The following is a 17,973-nucleotide window of genomic DNA, read 5'->3' as shown; positions in this document are numbered from 1 at the left end:
GTGTCCCAAAGGTTTTGGTATGTCGTGTTTTTGTTCTCATTTGATTCTAAGAATTTTTTAATTTTCATTTTTAATTTCTTCTATACCCAATAGTTTTAAAGTAAGGTGTTATTCAGTTTTAATATATTTCATTTTTTCTGTTATTGATTTTCGTTTTATAGTGTTACGATCACAGAAGATGCTTTGTATTATTTTGATGTTTTTGAATTTATTGAGGCTTGCTTTGTGACTTAAAGTATGGTCTATTCTGGAGGATGATCCATGTGCATTGGAAAAGAATGTGTACTGTGCTGCTGTTGGGTGATGTGTTCTGCATCTGTCCACGAGGTCGAGTTGGTTGACTACGTTATTTCTATATTCTGTATTGTTTCTCTCTAGTTGTTTTGTCCATCATCAAAAGCTGTGTGTTAAAGTCCCCTACTATTATTGTAGTACTATTTCTCTCTTCAGTTCTGTTATAGTTTGTTGTATGTATTTTGGAGCTCTGTCATTGGGTGCGTGAATATTTATTATGGTTATGTCCTCTTGGTGGAACGATCCTTTAGTCATTATATAATGCCTTTCTTTTATAATGGGTTTTGACTTAAAGTCTATTTTATCAGAGACTGTTATCGCCACTCCTGCTCTCTTTTGGTCATTGTTTGCTTGACATATTTTTTTCTATCCTTTGGTTTTTAACCTACTTAAACGTCTTTGTGTTTAAGGCGTTTCCCTTGTAGGCAACATATTGATGAGTCTTTTTTTTTTTTTTTTTCATCCATTCTGCCACTCTCTGTCTCTTGACTGATGCATTTAACCATTTACATTCAGTGTAATTATTGATAAGTATAAATTTTTTTTTTTAATAAATTTATTGCTGCCATCTTGTTATGCTTTCTTTTTTGTGGTGTTAACGGTTTCTTTGTTACACTTAATTTTCCATGCTGAATTCTTTTTGTTTATAGATTTTTCTTTTCATGCCCTTTGTTGTTTTGATTTTATGTTTACTGAGTCTTTTCTTATTTTCTTCTTTATTTTGGTGAGTAGATTTATTAATTTTCTTTGTGGTTACCCTGAAATTTACCTTTATCTTTCTAAGTTTAAAACAATGTGTCATATCTTGATACTTCCTTGACTTCCCCTCCATATGGACTTTCTATAACCACCATTTATTCTCCCTTTTTTGTTTTGAAGTTGTCGTCACTTACAGGCTGACATCTCTGGTTCGCTGTTTTCAGTCATGTAGCTTTGTTTTATTTTTGAGAAGTCTTTATCTGAGTTGGTATCTGGGCGATGGTGTCATGTGTTTTAATCTCAGGTTGTTGTCTGATATCATTGGTTCTCTGTCTGAAGGGCTCCCTTTAATATTTCTTGTAAGATTGGTCTGGTTTTTACAAATTCCCTTAATTTCTGCTTATCTGAGAGTATCCTAGTTTCAGCATTATATTTGAAAGACAATTTTGCTGGATATATGATTCTTGGTTGGCAATTCTTTTCTTTCAGGGTTTTATGTATGCCATCCCATTGCCTTCTTGCCTGCATGGTTTCTGCTGAGAAATCAGCATTTAGTCTTATTGGTGCCCCTTTGTAGGTGATATTTCATTTTTCACGAGCTGCTCTCAGAATTCTTTGTCTTTGGTTTTGGAAAGTTTAATTATAATGTCTTGGTGACTTTCTTTTGGGTTCTATTCTGTATGGGGTTCATTGAGCTTCTTGGATGGAAACCTTTTCATCTTTCTTGATATTAGGGAAGTTTTCTGCAATAAATCTTCAAAAATTTTCTCTGTACTTTTTTTTTTCCTCCTGTTGTTCTGGAATTCCTATTGTGCATAAATTATTCCTCTTGATAGTGTCCCACAAAACTCTTGGGCTTTCTTCATTTTTCTTTATTCTTTTTTTGATTGTTCCTCAAACAAATTAGTGTTAAGGGGTTTGTCCTCTATCTTGCTGATTCTTTCTTCCATTGATTCAATTCTATATCTATGTCCTTCTATTGAGTTATCTATTTCTGATACTTTATTCTTAATCTTCTGGAATTCTAGTTGTTGTTTTTGTATGGTTTCTAATTGTCCATTTATTTTAGAATTTTGTTCTTGTGTTGTTTTCTTGAATTCTTCTAGGGTTTTGTCCGTGTTTTCCTTGATCTCTTTGAGGGTCCTATATATATGCCTTTTGTATTCCTTATCAGGTAGTTCTATTACCTTTTCTTCCTCAGGATGGTTTTCTGCCCCTTCATTTTGGTCACTTGTTTGTGCCATCATATCCTGTTTCTTCATAGGATTTGTTATTGTCTGCTGTCTCCCAGACTTTAATGTGTTAATTACTTTATATATATCTTTATTGATTATATGTATGTTTGTTTGGAAACCCTGGTGGCGTAGTGGTTAAGTGCTACAGCTGCTAACCAAAGGGTCGGCAGTTCAAATCCACCAGGTGCTCCTTGGAAACTCTATGGGGCAGTTCTACTCTGTTCTATAGGGTCACTATCAGTCAGAATCAACTTGACGGTACTGGGTTTGGTTTTTTGGTTTTGTATGTTTGTTTTGTGCTGATTTTTTAAATATTTGTTTTGATGTATCTGGGGCTTTGTTTCTTCTCTTTCTCTTTAGAATATCTTTCTTCCTTCATACTATCTTAATGTTGTTGTTTTGTGGTCCTGGTCTAGGTCTGACTTTGGTGGTGCTCTTGGCTGGATGTGATTTCCTCTCACTAGTGAGTATGGTGGGTCTCATGTGAGTCCTCTGTAGTAGACTTGTATATATTCCCTTACTGGATTGAGTGGAGTTAGGAGAGTAAGTTCTTTCCCTGACATTGCATGACAAGTGTTGGGTGGTCAGAGTCCCTCCACAGCCTTTGTTGGACTGTGGGGTCCTTCCAGGTTGATGCTAGCAGTTAGTGCATTCTCTGGAGGTCAGGGCAGGATGTCTCTGTATCTGCTGTGAGGGAGTGAATTGGTAGGCCCGCTGTGTGTGCATGAATTGGCATATCAGTAGGTGGCATATCAGTAGGGCATCAAGGTGTTTTAGTGCAAGTGCAGAAGGCCTTCAGGAACTGTTTGGGTGTGAAATGTGTGACTTTGCAACCGCGCAGATGTTGGATGAGGGCTCTAGAATCTTCTGCGCATCATTTGGCAGAGGTGCAGAAGGCACCTGTCAGGATGTGACTGGCACTGCTAATGAGGTCATGTGCCTGTCTGGCTGGTCACTGGGGCATGGGTGCAGGGAGTGTTCTCACTGGTCACTGGGTTGGTGCTGTGTGTATACACTGCCGGCTGCCAGGTGGTCAGGACAAAGGTGCCTGGGTCACTGGTCACCAGGTGGTAGCATGGGAACTTGCACCACTGGTTGCTGGGCAGGCAGAGCGGCAGGGGCAGGAGGAGGTGTCTCGTGCCCCCAGTCACCCGTCTGGCAGCAGGAGCGTGTATGCCAGTGATTGCTGAGTGGGCGGAATGGCTTGGGGTGGGTGCAGCAGATGTGGGGTTCCTGCATCTTAGGGAGGTGGTGGTGGGTGTGGTCAGGCTTGCACATCACTGTGGGCCTCCTGTGCCTCAAGGGAGGGTGATGAGTGTGACTGGGTAGGCTTGTGCATGTCTTCACAGGGCTCCTATACCTTAGGGAGGTGTGGTGGGAGTGGCTTGCACCTCAGGGCACATGCTAAGCACATGGCATGCAGGTGACCCTTTGGCACTGGGCAGGTTCTGAGGGGGGACTCCAGCTGTTATTCTGTGGGTTGACTTTTCACTGGGTGGCTCCCGTATAAATGGCTGAGTGCCTCCACCAACAAGCAATCCCAGCACTAATTCCTAGTTCCCTTTTTTTTTTTCCTCCTTGCACTCACCAGAGGGGTTGCAGCTCTCACCTGCCTCTCTGTTCCTCCCCTTTACTCCCCCACAAATGTACACTCCCTGTCTACACTTGATCCTTCTCTAAGGTTCTGATGACTCAGTCTGTTTCATTGGCTCTAGAGGCACTTCCCTGTGGTTCCCTGGTTTCAAAGCTTTACCACTCCCACACTACCCCCCCCCCACCCTTAGGGGTGCCCTGTCCCTGGCCGTGGCCCGCCCACCTTGTTGTTTCTTTCCGGGGTTGTCTGTACAGAATCTCTGCCATCAACTGTGCTCTCTTTGCAGTTGTTTTCTGGAGTTCCTCACTCCAGGTTGTTGTTTGATGCCGTCCCAAAATGGCCACGTTGCTCTGTGTCCCCTGGCAGGACGCAGTTGATCTACAAATCTCTGTTTTCCTGCTGGCCTCATTCTGCCTCTCCTTCGAATTTGTGCTCAGTCTGTCTTCTGAACTCTTCATTTAATGTTCTGGGATATGAGGGTTTTTTTTTGTGTCTATTTTACTTAGTTTCTTGAGTCTTTGTTTTCAGGGAGTCATTACGGTGCGTGTATCTAAGGTACCATATTGTCCATTTACTTTTCCAAATATGTATATATATATATATATATATATATAGTTTAAACAAATTCAATGAACTGTCATACTGTTATAGCAATTGGAAGTATTTAATAAAATCTCTGAAATAACCTGGGAAGAATTGTCATCTTTACCCTATTTAAACCAAAAAAAAAAAAAAAAAAAACCAAGTCCATTGTCATCAGGTCACTTTTGACTCATAGCGACCCTATGGGACAGAGTAGAACTGCCCCATAGGGTTTCCAAGGAGCAACTGCTTCATTTGAACTGCTGACCTGTTAGTTAGCAACAGTAACTCTTAACCACTGTGCCACCAGGGCTCCTTACCCTATGTGGCTTTCTAGAAAGTAACAAAGTTACCAAAATCTAAGTTGCCTAAAAGAATAAAAGAAAAAGTTCACAAGACAAGATTGAAAAGAGGCATAGATTCTTTCTTCTACCAAGATTTTTACAGGAGAGATTTGTTTCTGAATGAAAAATCATTCCCATTTTGGGGCCCTGATGTTCACACCTAGGATGAGTAAGACAAAGCTGTTTGGAAAGCTGTTTGCAACGGTGTCAGTAGAGGAGGCACAAGTGGTGAAAAGGAAGAGAGGCCAAAGGACACAATGGTCCTTAGAAGCTAAAAGTTATTCCATTAGGCCAAAAAACTCCAAAACTTGTAATATCTCTACCCCATAAATCATTCACAATGGGCAGGCTGTGAGGAGATCTGTGTGAAAATAAAATTAGAGAAGGAAGTTAGCATATGGATATAGATTTGGTTTTTTGTTGCTCTACTGAAGACATCCTTATTCAGTTTATGATGCCCAACTGATTGAAAATGTAAAGGATGTTCAATTCTGTGCCTTCCCAGAGGAAACGGCGCTCTGAGTATATTGTCGAGTTGATTCCAATTCATAGCAACCCTATATGACAGAGTAGAACTGGCCCATGGGGTTTCCTAGCCTGTAATCTTTATGGGAGCAGATCATCAAGTTTTTTCTCCCGTGGAGCCCCTGGTGGATTTGAAGCAAAGACCTTTTGGTTAGCAGCTGAGCTCTTAACCACTGCACCACCAAGGCTTCTTACTCTGAGTATACTGGTCTTCATTTATAAGTAAATGTTTTTTTCCCATTGCTATATCACTGAAAGGAAAGAAAAATGATTTGATACAATATTAAGAAAAAAATTAAACCATTTGAGAAGAACCACAGCAGTCTGTCATCTTTTGTTGAAAAGAAAAGAATTTGTTAACTGAGCACATTCTAAATTACATAAATACATATGTAAGTAGGCCTTGATTCAGCACTTAAATGTTTGCAAAATTCTAACTTTAAAAAGATTCAGAATACCTCAGTTGAAGTAAAAGCAAGGAAGCAGGAGGGATGAGGTCTGGGTTAAATGAGTAATCACCTCTACTGTGTTTTCAAGTAATGAGTGCTAAATAATTATGTGAATGACTTTTCCTTAAGCGTTCTTTGGACTGATGGTTTTATATAAAAATATTATAAATTTTATTGGGATGGATATAAAGTGACTGGTATATAAGAAAAATCTTGCAATTATTAATTCTTCAATGCTTTGAATTTAAAGCTAATGGAATTATTTTTCTTTGTTCTACATGATCAAAACTATGGTACAACAAATGCTATGAAGAATGGTAATGAGCTAAGAAATTGAAATTTCTGATTCTAGATAGTTAACATTTTGAAAAATTGTGTTTCAGTTTATATACACACTTTAATTTTTAAAGCAAGAGGCAACGTATAACATACAAAATCGCTTTGCCTACCATAAATGCCCTTTGGGTCCAGTGTAACGCCAGCATGGCTTTCCCTTTTGACACCTTCTGGCTAAAATAAAGGCAGAAAACATTAAGTTACTTTATATAACCTGAATTCCTTAGATCAACTTTTCTTCACCATTTTTCCAATTAAAAATATTCCTTTTTTGGAAAAGGCAAAGTATATATAAATACTTACATACATACATGCAGGAATAAGATTTCTGGCTATCTATACAATAAGAGGAAACACTTCCATAGAAGTTATTATGTGCCAGGTAATTGGTCTAAGTACTTTGAATATCAAAACAAACCTAAGAGGTAAGTACTATTACCCCTGTTCGACAGATAAGAAAACTGACACACAGAGAGATCTAATAATTTATCCAGTGTCACATTCTGGTAGGAAGTGGTGAAGCCAGGATTCAAACACAGGCAGCTTGGCTCCAGAGTTTGTGCATGGAACCATTGTGCAAGGATGCATGGGAGTGTGTCTTACACAAAAGGGGTCAATAACTGTCTACAGAAGTGATTTTAACGGCTATAAACAGAACTCAGAGAATGAAGAATTAGGAAGGTCCAGCTCTGTCATTAACTAGTCATGTGACTCTTTGCAAATCATTTAACCTTTCTTATTAAGATAACACAAAAACACGCAACAGAGTGCAGGTAAATAGTACTTGATAAATGAATTTTCTTTTTTTTTTTTTTGGCTGTTTATTCATTTTTAAAATGGAAAATTTTCTAAGCTCTAAGTTCTTTAAATGCAAGGGCTGTGTCTTATTGTTGTATCTCTAGTACCTCGCATGCCCTTTGGCACATAGATTCTCAAGACACATTTTCTGAATGTGTTGGGGGTGGGAAGGGGAATAAATCCTGGAAGGGTATACACCAAGTTGTTAAAATTGGGTATTTAAAGGGTTGAGCATTATTGGTGATTTTTATTTTCTCCTCTTTGGTTTTTCTTTTTTTTTAATATTTCTATATTTTCCAAAATAAGCAATAATTATCTTTAAAATTTTTTTATACAATTTCAGACTTATAAAAAAGTTGTAAGAATACTCAAAAAATCTGGGATACCCTCCATCCATAGTAGTTAACATCTGCTTTATCATTTTCTCTCTCTGTGTCTCATGTTGCTGGTAGCATGTATTTTTTTTTTTTTTTCAGAATGAAAACAAAGTTGTAAAAAGTATCAAAAAAAAAGCAAGTTTTTCTTACCACCACTCGTAATGTTTTTACTAAGATTTCTTTTCCTAATGAAGTCTCCAGTGTAAAGTTGATATTATGGAGGCCTATTTCCAGAGGAAGCAGAGTGAATGTCACAAAGTGACTGGAGGAGCCCTCTACTTTCTGAGGCAGACATCTGGAGGGCTTTACCCTCGGATCATCAACAGCTGGGCTTCCCGACGTACAGATTCCCGCAACAGTAGACATTTTAACACAGAACTGAAATATCGCAAGTGAAGAATCATATCAAAACACTTTATCTCTAAAATAAGGAAAGTTTACCCCGACTAAAAAAAATAAACCCATTGCTGTCAAGTCGATTCTGACTCATAGTGACCTTACGGGGCAGAGTAGAACTGCCCCAAAGGGTTTGCAAGAAGCAGCTGGCGGATTCAAACTGCCAACCTTATGGTTAACAGCCAAGATCTTAACCACTGAGCCTGGCTAGGTAGTACAAATGGTTTGCACTAGACTGCTAACCTAAAGGTTTGTGGTTCAAACCCACCCAACTTTACGACATAAGAAAAGGCTTGGCGATGTGCTTCTGTTATGATTACAGCCAAGAAAACCTATGGGGCAGTTCTACTCTGACACACATGGAGTATCCATGAGTCGGAACTGACTTGTTGGCAACTACCACCACCAACAACAACATGGTCAACTGAACACAAACTCTCCATTGGTGCTTTAATGTGTTAAAGTAACCTCTTAGGTTCTAAGTCTTTGAAGAAAGCTCATTTTTGACTTTCTAAAACACACACTTAAGTTGCTGTACAGCTTGTCAATGTGAAGGGATATCTAGAAAACTCAGCACTGGTTCAGAAATGTGTGACCATCCTTATACTGTTAACTAATAGATTAGATATGGCGCTTCTGTAATTCTTTGTTCCTATTGTTGTGATAGCAATGGTTACACTGTCTCTTTACACGTTTGTGACTTGACTCTTTATATGTTGGTATTGTAGACACTGGAAGCCTTGGGCTAAGGTACTCTACATGTCTTATTCATCTTCGTATCTTTAGTTCATCCTCTGGTATTCAATAAAAGATGTTTTATGAAAGACTGAAAACTCCATATCTTAGCATTCAAGGCCCTACCCAATATGTCTCCAACTTACTTTTCCAATCTTATCTATCATTAACTTCTAACTTGTACCTAATTTTATAACCAAACTCCGGAGCCACTAAGACTTGGGTTTAAATCCTGGCTCAGCCTCATGCTAGTGGTGTGACAGGAGCAGGTTGTACGATCTCGCCAATCCTCAATTTCTTTATCTTTATAATGGGTGTAATAATAGCACCTACTGAGTTCTAGCTGAAACGGTGCATATTTTTCATCTCCTCTCCAAAATTTACTAAGCTGACAGAATTGAGAGTGTACCCAAAAGAACAAACCCGTAAGATCTAGAACAAATCAAGCAGGAAAACAAGAAAGAGTGGCTACAGTCAACAACAAATTTTGAGGAATTTTTCAAAAATGGAAACTTCTTCTCCCTCTTAACTATCTTCTTGGGAAACACAACACCCCACGTGAGTGAGTATGGCAGGAGCTACAGCTGCTAGAGAAATCTAGTGGGTTCCCTGAGGCCAATGATTCCCCCAGGATGGTAGAGGTGGAGTGAAGAGTCATTTGATAAAATTCAACCTAAATTCATTATAAAAACTCGTAGTAAATTGGGAATAGAAAGGAACTTCTGAAACTGATACTGAATATTCATAAAAATCTACAGCATGTTTCTATATTGGAAAAAACTATGACAGTGGTTCTGCTTTTAGTAATAGCTAAGCAGCTCCTACTGGACAACTCACCTACAAATAATAATAGCTAAGTAGCTCCTATGGGACAACTCTTCTGCAAATAATAACTATAAACTAGGGAGAAAATATATATTATATATATTTTGCCCCTAGTATTTTTTTTTTTTTTTTGGTATAAACTAGGGAGAAAACATTTTCTCCCTAGTTTATAGCTAATATATATATGTGTATATATATATATATATACACACACACGCACACACATATATATATACACACACACACACACATATATATATACACATACCACCTAAATACACTAGCGAGTGGAAGGGAGAGTAACACTTGAAAGAAGGAATAACACGGTGAGTTTCCTCTTTTGACAGCTTTTTACCTGCAGATAGGTCCCACTAATGACTTGAGGAGTGGCTAAATCTCCACTAGAAACCTGCTGTCTTATTGAGTTGAAGCAACCACCACAGCTAAAAAGTGAGGGCGTAAATCCTGGAAAGGAGAAAGCCTCAGAGAGGGCATTCCAAGCTCTGTGTATAAACTTTGTTCAAATCTGGCTGACCCCTGAAGTACACATACACAGCACAGACGCCAAGCATCCCAGAACTAAATTGAGATTTCAGAGTTTAGGATTGAGTTAAGCCAAGTTAACTGTTTGCTAAAACACAAACATATACACAAACAAAAATTAAAGCTCTTCAGAGGAACACAATAGAATCCACAGTCTCTATAGCAGTTCATTAGTAAACTCCAAAGTTCAATTCCAAATTACTAGATATAATGAAATAGGAGAGTATGACCCATACTCAAGAGGAAAGTTAATTAATGGGGACTAACACTGAGATATCACAGTTGTTCTTGCTTCTTATTTTGATATTCTAGAAATGCACTGATAATAAAAAATTAAATAAAACATCATACTATGGCAATATGTGTGACCCTTAAAATGCGGTCGAGTTGAACTTGTGTCACTATAATTTGTATTGCACCACGAGCAGGTGTGCAAAGCAATGGAAGTGCCACATATGGTCTCTGTCACAATTATCCAACCCTGTAATCAACAATACCTGAACAAATGATTGTGGCTGTGTTTCAATAAAATTTTATGGAATAATACTCATCGTAAGTGACTAGTTTATACCGCTGAACTGAATTCAGCTTCTATGCTTGTGTGCAATAATTCCACTAATAGAATTCTCAGAAAACCAGAGGATTCTTCTTCTATTTCTCCATTTATTCTAACACCATAAACACCTACTTACCTGTATTCCAGACGTCTTATAGTTGTAAACAGTTCCTTTCAATTGGATCTGTTCCCCTCGTACAACAGAATAGGGTATATTCATTTCCAGGAAGACATCTTTGAACACCGTTGCCTTGAGAGTATCAGCAACACATATACCTTCAACCCAAAGTGAAAGCAAAGCAGAAATATCTTAGAGGTTTCCTCCAACACTTTATTAGCACTAGGATATCTCACATTTGCTTTACTTCAAGTTAAAAAAAAAAAAAAATTAGGTCATGTTTTTCTCTGCACTATTTCCCCATGTTCTTGAATTTTCTACTCATGGATCTTTATTTTGTTGATTATCGATACTAACAGAAAACTTCATTTATTCAACAAATATTTAATTCTACTTAAATCATGAAAATATTTATCAACTAAAGCACCAAATCTCTTTTTTTAATTGTGACAAAAATATATATAACAAAACATTTGCCAATTCAACAATTTTTACGGTATAATTCAGTGACATTGATTACATGCATCATATTGTACAACTATTACCACTATCCTTTTCCAAATTATTTCACCACCATTAACAGAAACTCATTGCCCCCTAAGCAATAACTCTCCCCTCCCCCCCTTTACCCTGGTAACCACTAATAAGCTTTGGTCTCTATACACTAGCCCATTTCATGTAAGTGGGATCATACAATGTTTGTCCTGACTTATTTCACTCATCATAATATTTTCAAGGTTCATCCATGTTGTAGCATGTATCAGGACTTCATTTCACTTTATGGCTGAGTAATATTCCACTGTATGTATATTCCTTATTTTGTTTGTTCATTCATCTGTAGATGAATATTTCAAATCTCTTTTTAAGCTATTCACTATTGGTACTATGTAAAAGGTATAAAATTTTGATTGTGGAAGCTAAGATTTTGTAAAAACAAAAAACAGCAAACAAACAAGTAAGCAAAACCAACCCTAAAGCTATTTATAAAATATCTGCACTACATCACTACAAAAGCACATTAGATTAGTCATTAGGGAAACTCAAATCAAAACCACAATGAGATATTACTGCATACCCACTAGAATACTAGAATGGTTATTATAAAAAACATGGAACATAACAAGTACTGGATAATGTGGAGAAATTAAAGAAACCCTTGTCCATTGCTGGTGAGAGTGTGAAATGGTATGGCTGCTAAGAAAATTTGGCAGTTCCTCAAAAAGTTGAACAAAGAATTACCATATGATCCAGCATTCCACTCCTGGGTATATATCCAAGAGAATTGAAAGCAGGGACTCAAATAGATACTTGTATACCAATGTTCATCATAGCATCATTCACAATAGTCAAAGGCAGAAAAAACTCAAGTGTCCATCAAGAGATGGAGGGATAAACAAAATGTGGTAAATGTATACAATGGAGTATTATTCTGCCATAAAAGGGAATGAAGTTCTAATACATGCTACAACATGGATGAACCCTACAAACACTACGCTAAGTGGAATAAGCCAAAAACAAAAGGACAAATATTGTATGATCCCACTTACATGGAATATCTAGAATAGGTAAATGCATAAAGATAGAAAGCAGATCAATGGCTGCCATAGGCTGGGGGCAGAATGGGAGTTGGTGCTTAATGCGTACAGGGCTTCTGTTTGGAGTGTTGAAAAATTTTGGAAACAAATAGCGGTGGTGGTTGTACAGCACTGTGAGTATAATTAACGCCAAGGAATTGTACACTTGAAATGGTTAAAACTGCAAATTTTATGTAATATATATTTTATCACAATAAAAAATAATAATAATAAGGGCACCAGCCAGGACAGAAGTCACATATCTGTTTCTACCTCCACCCAAGCTCCTAGTCACTGAGAAAAAGCAAAAGAAAATGGGCATTTGACATCAGCATTTATAAAGTAATGGCTAATAGAAAAGCAAAAGAACAAACAGATAGACTCAACCATGTAAGTATATGCAAATCTTTTTGTAACACAAAAAAAAAATATTTAAAAAATGAATACCATTTAAATCCTGGGTAAACTAAATACCTAATAACAAAGAACTACATCTTGATAAGCAAATCATTACTTAAATGTGTATATAAGTTAAGCTTACTTACCACTATCTGAAATTCCAACACCTTGAATTTCCCATGTGGTTAGAGAGTCAGGTAGCCTAAACTGCAGTTGGTTTCTGGAAGTGAAAATGTTGATATTCAAATACAGTGGAAAATTGATTAACCCAACTTGACCGAAGCATCTGTTAAAAGAATTTCTGCTTCATACTATTTTTAGAAGAAAGGAGCAAATCACAAAAAGACAAACTCAAATCTGGCATTAAGGAAAAAGCAAGCAAGAAAAACATATGCAGTACTTCTCCATGTTCAATGTTTTTAGACATTGTACCTGCTTGATGAGAGTTCATATTCAGAATATCTTTGAAACATCACAAATCAAAATGTATAACACAAAGAAAAATTATGTTCATTGTGTTTTATGTTCTTTAAAAAGTACATCTTAACACTGCTTATACAAAGTTGATATAACCAAAAAATTTCTGACTAAAAATAAGCTTTTATATTCATTTATTTCATTCAACAGAGAGCACTGGTCACCAACTTTGTGCCAGACATAGTGCTAAGTACTGGGTATACAGCATTTATAAGACATAGTCCTGCTTCCAAGCAGCTTACAGTTCAGTGAAGAAATACTTAAGTAAATAAATTGCAATTCACTATAATAAGTGTACCAAAAAAGCATTAAAAAAATTGAGAGGCAGTGTGCATTCATTCAATATATTTATTTTAGTGCCTTTACAAGGCAGGTCCATATGCCAGATCCTAGATATAAAATAGTAATCTGAATTTAGTCCTTGCCATTGGGTATTTAAAATTTAATTTGGAAGACAGACAAGTAAATAGGCCACTACAACAGCGTGTGATAAATGCAACAGGGTTAAGAATAGGGTGCTATTGAGAGGTATAATTAATACAGTCACTGGTGCGGGTGAGGGTCAGTGGCGGGGTAAGAGGGAGCCAGGGAAAGCTTACCAGGAAGTGCTACCTGAGGGGAATGTCAGATGAAATGGACAACATGGTGCAGGAAGAATTAAAGAGGGGCAAGGGTAGAGGCAAGGAGACCTATTAGGAGGCTACTGCAAGGCTCTGGAGTCAGTGCCTTGACTGCTCATTGCAAAGTTGGTGCTTAGAGCCCACCCAGGAAGGATGATGGTTAGGGATTCATTCTGTTTATCACTGTGTTCAGTGTCTGCTACAGAGCAGGCATTCCATAACAATGTGTTGAGTGAAGGACTTTAAAAAGAAAAGAACCTCTTATTAATCAATGTTTGTTTTATAGCACAGATATTTTAGCATGAAATATGTGCTTAATGTACTGCATGATACATTAAAAAAAAAAAAAAAACCATTGCTATCAAGTCAACTCTGACTCATAGTGACCCTATAGGACAGAGAACTGCCCCACAGGGTTTCTAAGGAGCGGCTGGTGGAGTCGAACTGCCAACCTTTCGGTTAGCAGCCAAACACTTAACCGCTGTGCCACCAGGGCCCCACAGTTGTGCTCAATAAATACTTATTGAAGTGAAATGAAATTTGTGCTCAATGAGTACTTATTGAGGTGAAATGAAATTAAATGGAGTAGGACCTTTCTTTACCAACAGTTAATCCTGCCTTGGAAGCAATTACTACAGGAAAAAAAAAAACTTGACCAAGTGGTAGTATCATTTAAACTCTCAAACTATTTGGAGATGAGTAGTTTCCAGATTTTTGGCCATAATACTTGCAAGTTTCCACATTTTTCAGAGGAATGTCAAAGAAATAGAATACCTTTTGGGTACATGATGAACTTCCCATAACCAGCTTTCTGGAAAATAGCTTCGAATTTCTGGCTTGCTGACTGGTAACAGGCTCTTCAGTTCTGGAGGAAAAGGTATATTTAACTGTGGAAAAACAACCTAAATTCTACTTATAGCTGAGTTTTAAAATATGGCTGCTAATCTATAACTTAAGCATCTTCTGGAAGGTTTTGAAATTTATCAATGAAACACTTTGTTTTGTGATGTCAAAATACAACCACGGAGGCCTTAGAATTTCTTCACAAATAGCACTGACAAATAAAATAAGTAAGCGTACAAGTACCTTTAATGATTTATTTCTCATATTGTTAAATGTTTAGTGTTCCTGAGATTATATAAGACACTAGTCAGTCTATAAAGTCATTTGCATTTTCATAATTGTGTTTACATTATAAAATAGGAAGGTTTCATGTGATTCTCTTCCTCAATTCAGAGACTTACTTATATTTACTTTAATAAAAATGGCCAGAATGTCTTCTGTCCAAGATAGACTACCAGGGACTAGATTTATCCTTCTGCCTTAAACAAACAAAAAACACCTAGAAAACAGACACAATACATAAAACAAAGGTTTTCAGACATTAGAACATAAGCATACAGGACTGTGATCCCTGAGAGAAGGGAGAAAAATTAGGTGAACCTTAAAATTGCTCCAGTTTATAGGCAGTTTACAGGCTTCAAGTGAGGAGAGGAACCCAAGCAGAGCTTGGTGGCCTTGCTGAGTTGAGGTGACAGAGGAAGAAGTTTTGGGAGACCAAGGTGTCTAGAATGAGGGGCAGAATACCATCAAGAAGTGAGCTCCACAGAGTGAGTTCCAGAGATCTGCAGAGGGAACCCATTGAGTCTTCGGCTTAGTACTTCTGTGTGTATACTTAAGAGGAAACTACCCAAGGCCAGATATTTTATTAGACATATTACAAAGTGATGTGATGTTCATTAGATAATGAACAATAATCTCAGTACCATTAGTCATCAAGGAAGTTGAAATTAAAACCACAGTGAGATACCACTACATGCCCACTACCAAGAGTTGATAAGCTTGTGGAGAAACTGAAACTTTCATACATTCTGCTGGGAGTGCAAAATGGTTTAACCACTTTGGAAAACAGTTTGGTAGTTTCTTATAAAGTTAAACATAAGTTACCCAAAGACTCAATAATCTTAACCCTAGGTATTTACTCCAGAGAAATAAAAACATATCTTTACACAAAGACTTGAACTTCAATGCTCATAGCAGCTTTATTTATTATATCCCCAACCTGGAAACAGCCCAAATGTCCATGAACTGGTGAATGGATAAAAAATTGTCACATATCCATACTACAAAATACTACTCAGCAATAAAAAGAAATGAACTACTAGTACGTGCAATGACAGATTAATCTCAAAAACATTATACTAAATGAAAGAAGCCAGAGATGATAGTCTACATATTACTGATTCCTTTTATATGACATTCTAGAAAAGGCAAAACTACAGTTGCAGGAAATAGACTAGTGACTGCCAGAGGCCAGAAGTAGGGACTGCAAAGGGGCATGAGGTAACTGTGGGGGTGATGGAAATATTTTACATCATTGTGGTGGTGGTTATATGACTGTATAGTTTTATCAAAACTCACTGAATTCTATACTTAATATTGGGAATTTTGTTAAATATAAATTACACCTCAGTAAATCTGATTGAAAAAACACAGCTTCTTCTAATATGATACAGGAATATTTTCACAGTATAATATTTTAATACCATGCAGTTGAAACCAAACCAGATGATTATAGTTGAAACTTAAGACAGTGAAAAATATATGAATTAGGTTTCTCATTAAAGTACTGCTTATCAGCAAAAACTTGAAAACAACCTAAATATCTAATAGTATGGTTTTGGTAAATGGCCATAGAAATCATGTTTTTAGAAATATATTTACTGATACAGACAACGTTTAAGATATACTGTTAAGCAAAACAATCAGATTATAAAACAGGAGCTGTCATTCTGCTTGAGTTTTGTATATGTGTGTGTGTGTGTATGCAAGGGAAGTCTAAAAGCTTTTAAATTATAAGAGTTCTATAAAAAAATAGTACTATCGAATCTATAGATTCTGAAAATATACATTGTGGTTGAAAGAGAAATAAGATTTCATTTGTTTATATAAATACACTTAACCTTATAAATCTTATGCTATATTTACTTAGTGTAGGTATAAACAGAATTTTCAGTGGTTGTAATTTCACAGAACTGTAGAAGTTTAGAACTCAAAGGCATATTTGATATCATCTGGTCCAAGCTTCTTGCTTTAAAAATGAGGACATTGAGAGTCAGAGATGATAAATCATCATTCAATTTTATAGAATGAGTTGGTTCTGGGTCTTGACTTGTACTGGGTCTTGACTAGGACACTCTGCTCTTTGAGTTCTCAAAAATGATAACCGATTTTTTTCTTATTGGCATTTGCAAGTTATTTTTTCTACTTTCACTTTTAAGTAGAGCATGAAAGCTCCCTCTCTTAGCTGTGTATAATTCCACAAAATTCCCTGTATTAGGCAGAATTCTGGTAGAAAATGTCAAACTTACGTAGCCTTCCCAATTGGATATTTTTATGAGGGTTCTCATCACGGAACTTCTTTGCAACGATACAACATTCATTGAAAGCTGCGATGCATCTCGGACCTATGGTAATCCGTGCAGCTCGCTGATCACAACTTTCATCATCGTTACGGGAGGCTCCATCATAACAACATTTCTTCACTACTGCGTGCTTGTATTTAGCAGCTGAAATGGTAATAACACAAGTGTACCTGATCATGCACAGAGTCAGAACATCTCAGAATTAGACGGGATCTCAAAGGATACCTGGTTTCTTCTGACCCACGACCCCGTCCCATAATAGCCTTGACTAGTTGATGGCTTGGCCACTGCTTGGAACTATTCTAGGAATGGGGAGAATGCTACCTATTAGGAAATCCATTCGATTTTATACTAAATGGTTAAGGGCTTCCTGCAACTAAGCTAAATACTAACTTTTCAAACGGGCACCATTGATTCAGCACTCTTCTTTAGGTAGAATATGTTATATATATGAGAGCCTTTAAATATTTGAAGATGGCTCTCATCACTACAGAAACTCTGGTGGTGTATGTGTTAAGAGCTACAGCTGCTAACCAAAAGGCCAGCAGTTTGAATCCACCAGCCACTCCTTGGAAACCCTATGGGGCAGCTCTACTCTGCCCTATAGGGTCACTATGAGTCAGAATTGACTTGATGGCAATGGGTTAGTCTTTCTTAGTTTTATCATCACTACTGAGCCCTGGTGGCACAGTGGTTAAGTGTTCAGCTGCTAACCAAAAGGTCGGCGGTTCAAACCCACAAGCCGCTCCCTGGAAACTCTATGGGGCAATTCTACTCCACTCTGTAGGGTTCCTAAGAGTTGGAATCGACTTGATGGCAAAGGGTATCATCACTACACAAATATTTCTTTCTTCACGCTAAACAGCCTATTTAAAAAAATATATTTCTTATATGACATGGTTTGTGGACTCCTCACTACTGGGATCCTTCATTGTATGTGCTAAAGTAAATCAATGTATTTCTCTTCATATCATTAGCTTAGAATGAAGGTTAGAATTAATATAACTCATATACAAATGGGAACCCCACGGGGCAGTTCTACTCTGTCCTATAGGGTCGCTATGAGTCAGAA

General features: G+C 37.2%; 1 protein-coding gene across 1 annotated transcript in view; it reads right to left on the bottom strand.

Moving 5' to 3' along the window:
- The window catches only part of C5 (complement C5), a 109,597-nt gene that overhangs the window by 47,223 nt on the left and 44,401 nt on the right, over nt 1–17,973 (bottom strand). Inside the window, exons 17-22 of the mRNA XM_064291519.1 lie at nt 16,848–17,045; nt 14,251–14,341; nt 12,526–12,599; nt 10,425–10,564; nt 7,384–7,611; nt 6,172–6,232 (exon numbers count right to left, since the gene is read on the bottom strand). Coding sequence (XP_064147589.1) covers nt 6,172–6,232; nt 7,384–7,611; nt 10,425–10,564; nt 12,526–12,599; nt 14,251–14,341; nt 16,848–17,045 — 792 coding nt within the window. The remainder of the gene's footprint in view (nt 1–6,171; nt 6,233–7,383; nt 7,612–10,424; nt 10,565–12,525; nt 12,600–14,250; nt 14,342–16,847; nt 17,046–17,973) is intronic.

The sequence above is a fragment of the Loxodonta africana genome, chromosome 9 (assembly GCF_030014295.1).
Source record: "Loxodonta africana isolate mLoxAfr1 chromosome 9, mLoxAfr1.hap2, whole genome shotgun sequence".
NCBI classification, from domain to species: Eukaryota; Metazoa; Chordata; class Mammalia; order Proboscidea; family Elephantidae; genus Loxodonta; species Loxodonta africana.
Note: the sequence above shows the minus strand (reverse complement) of the source record. Positions and strands in the feature narration are given on the sequence as shown.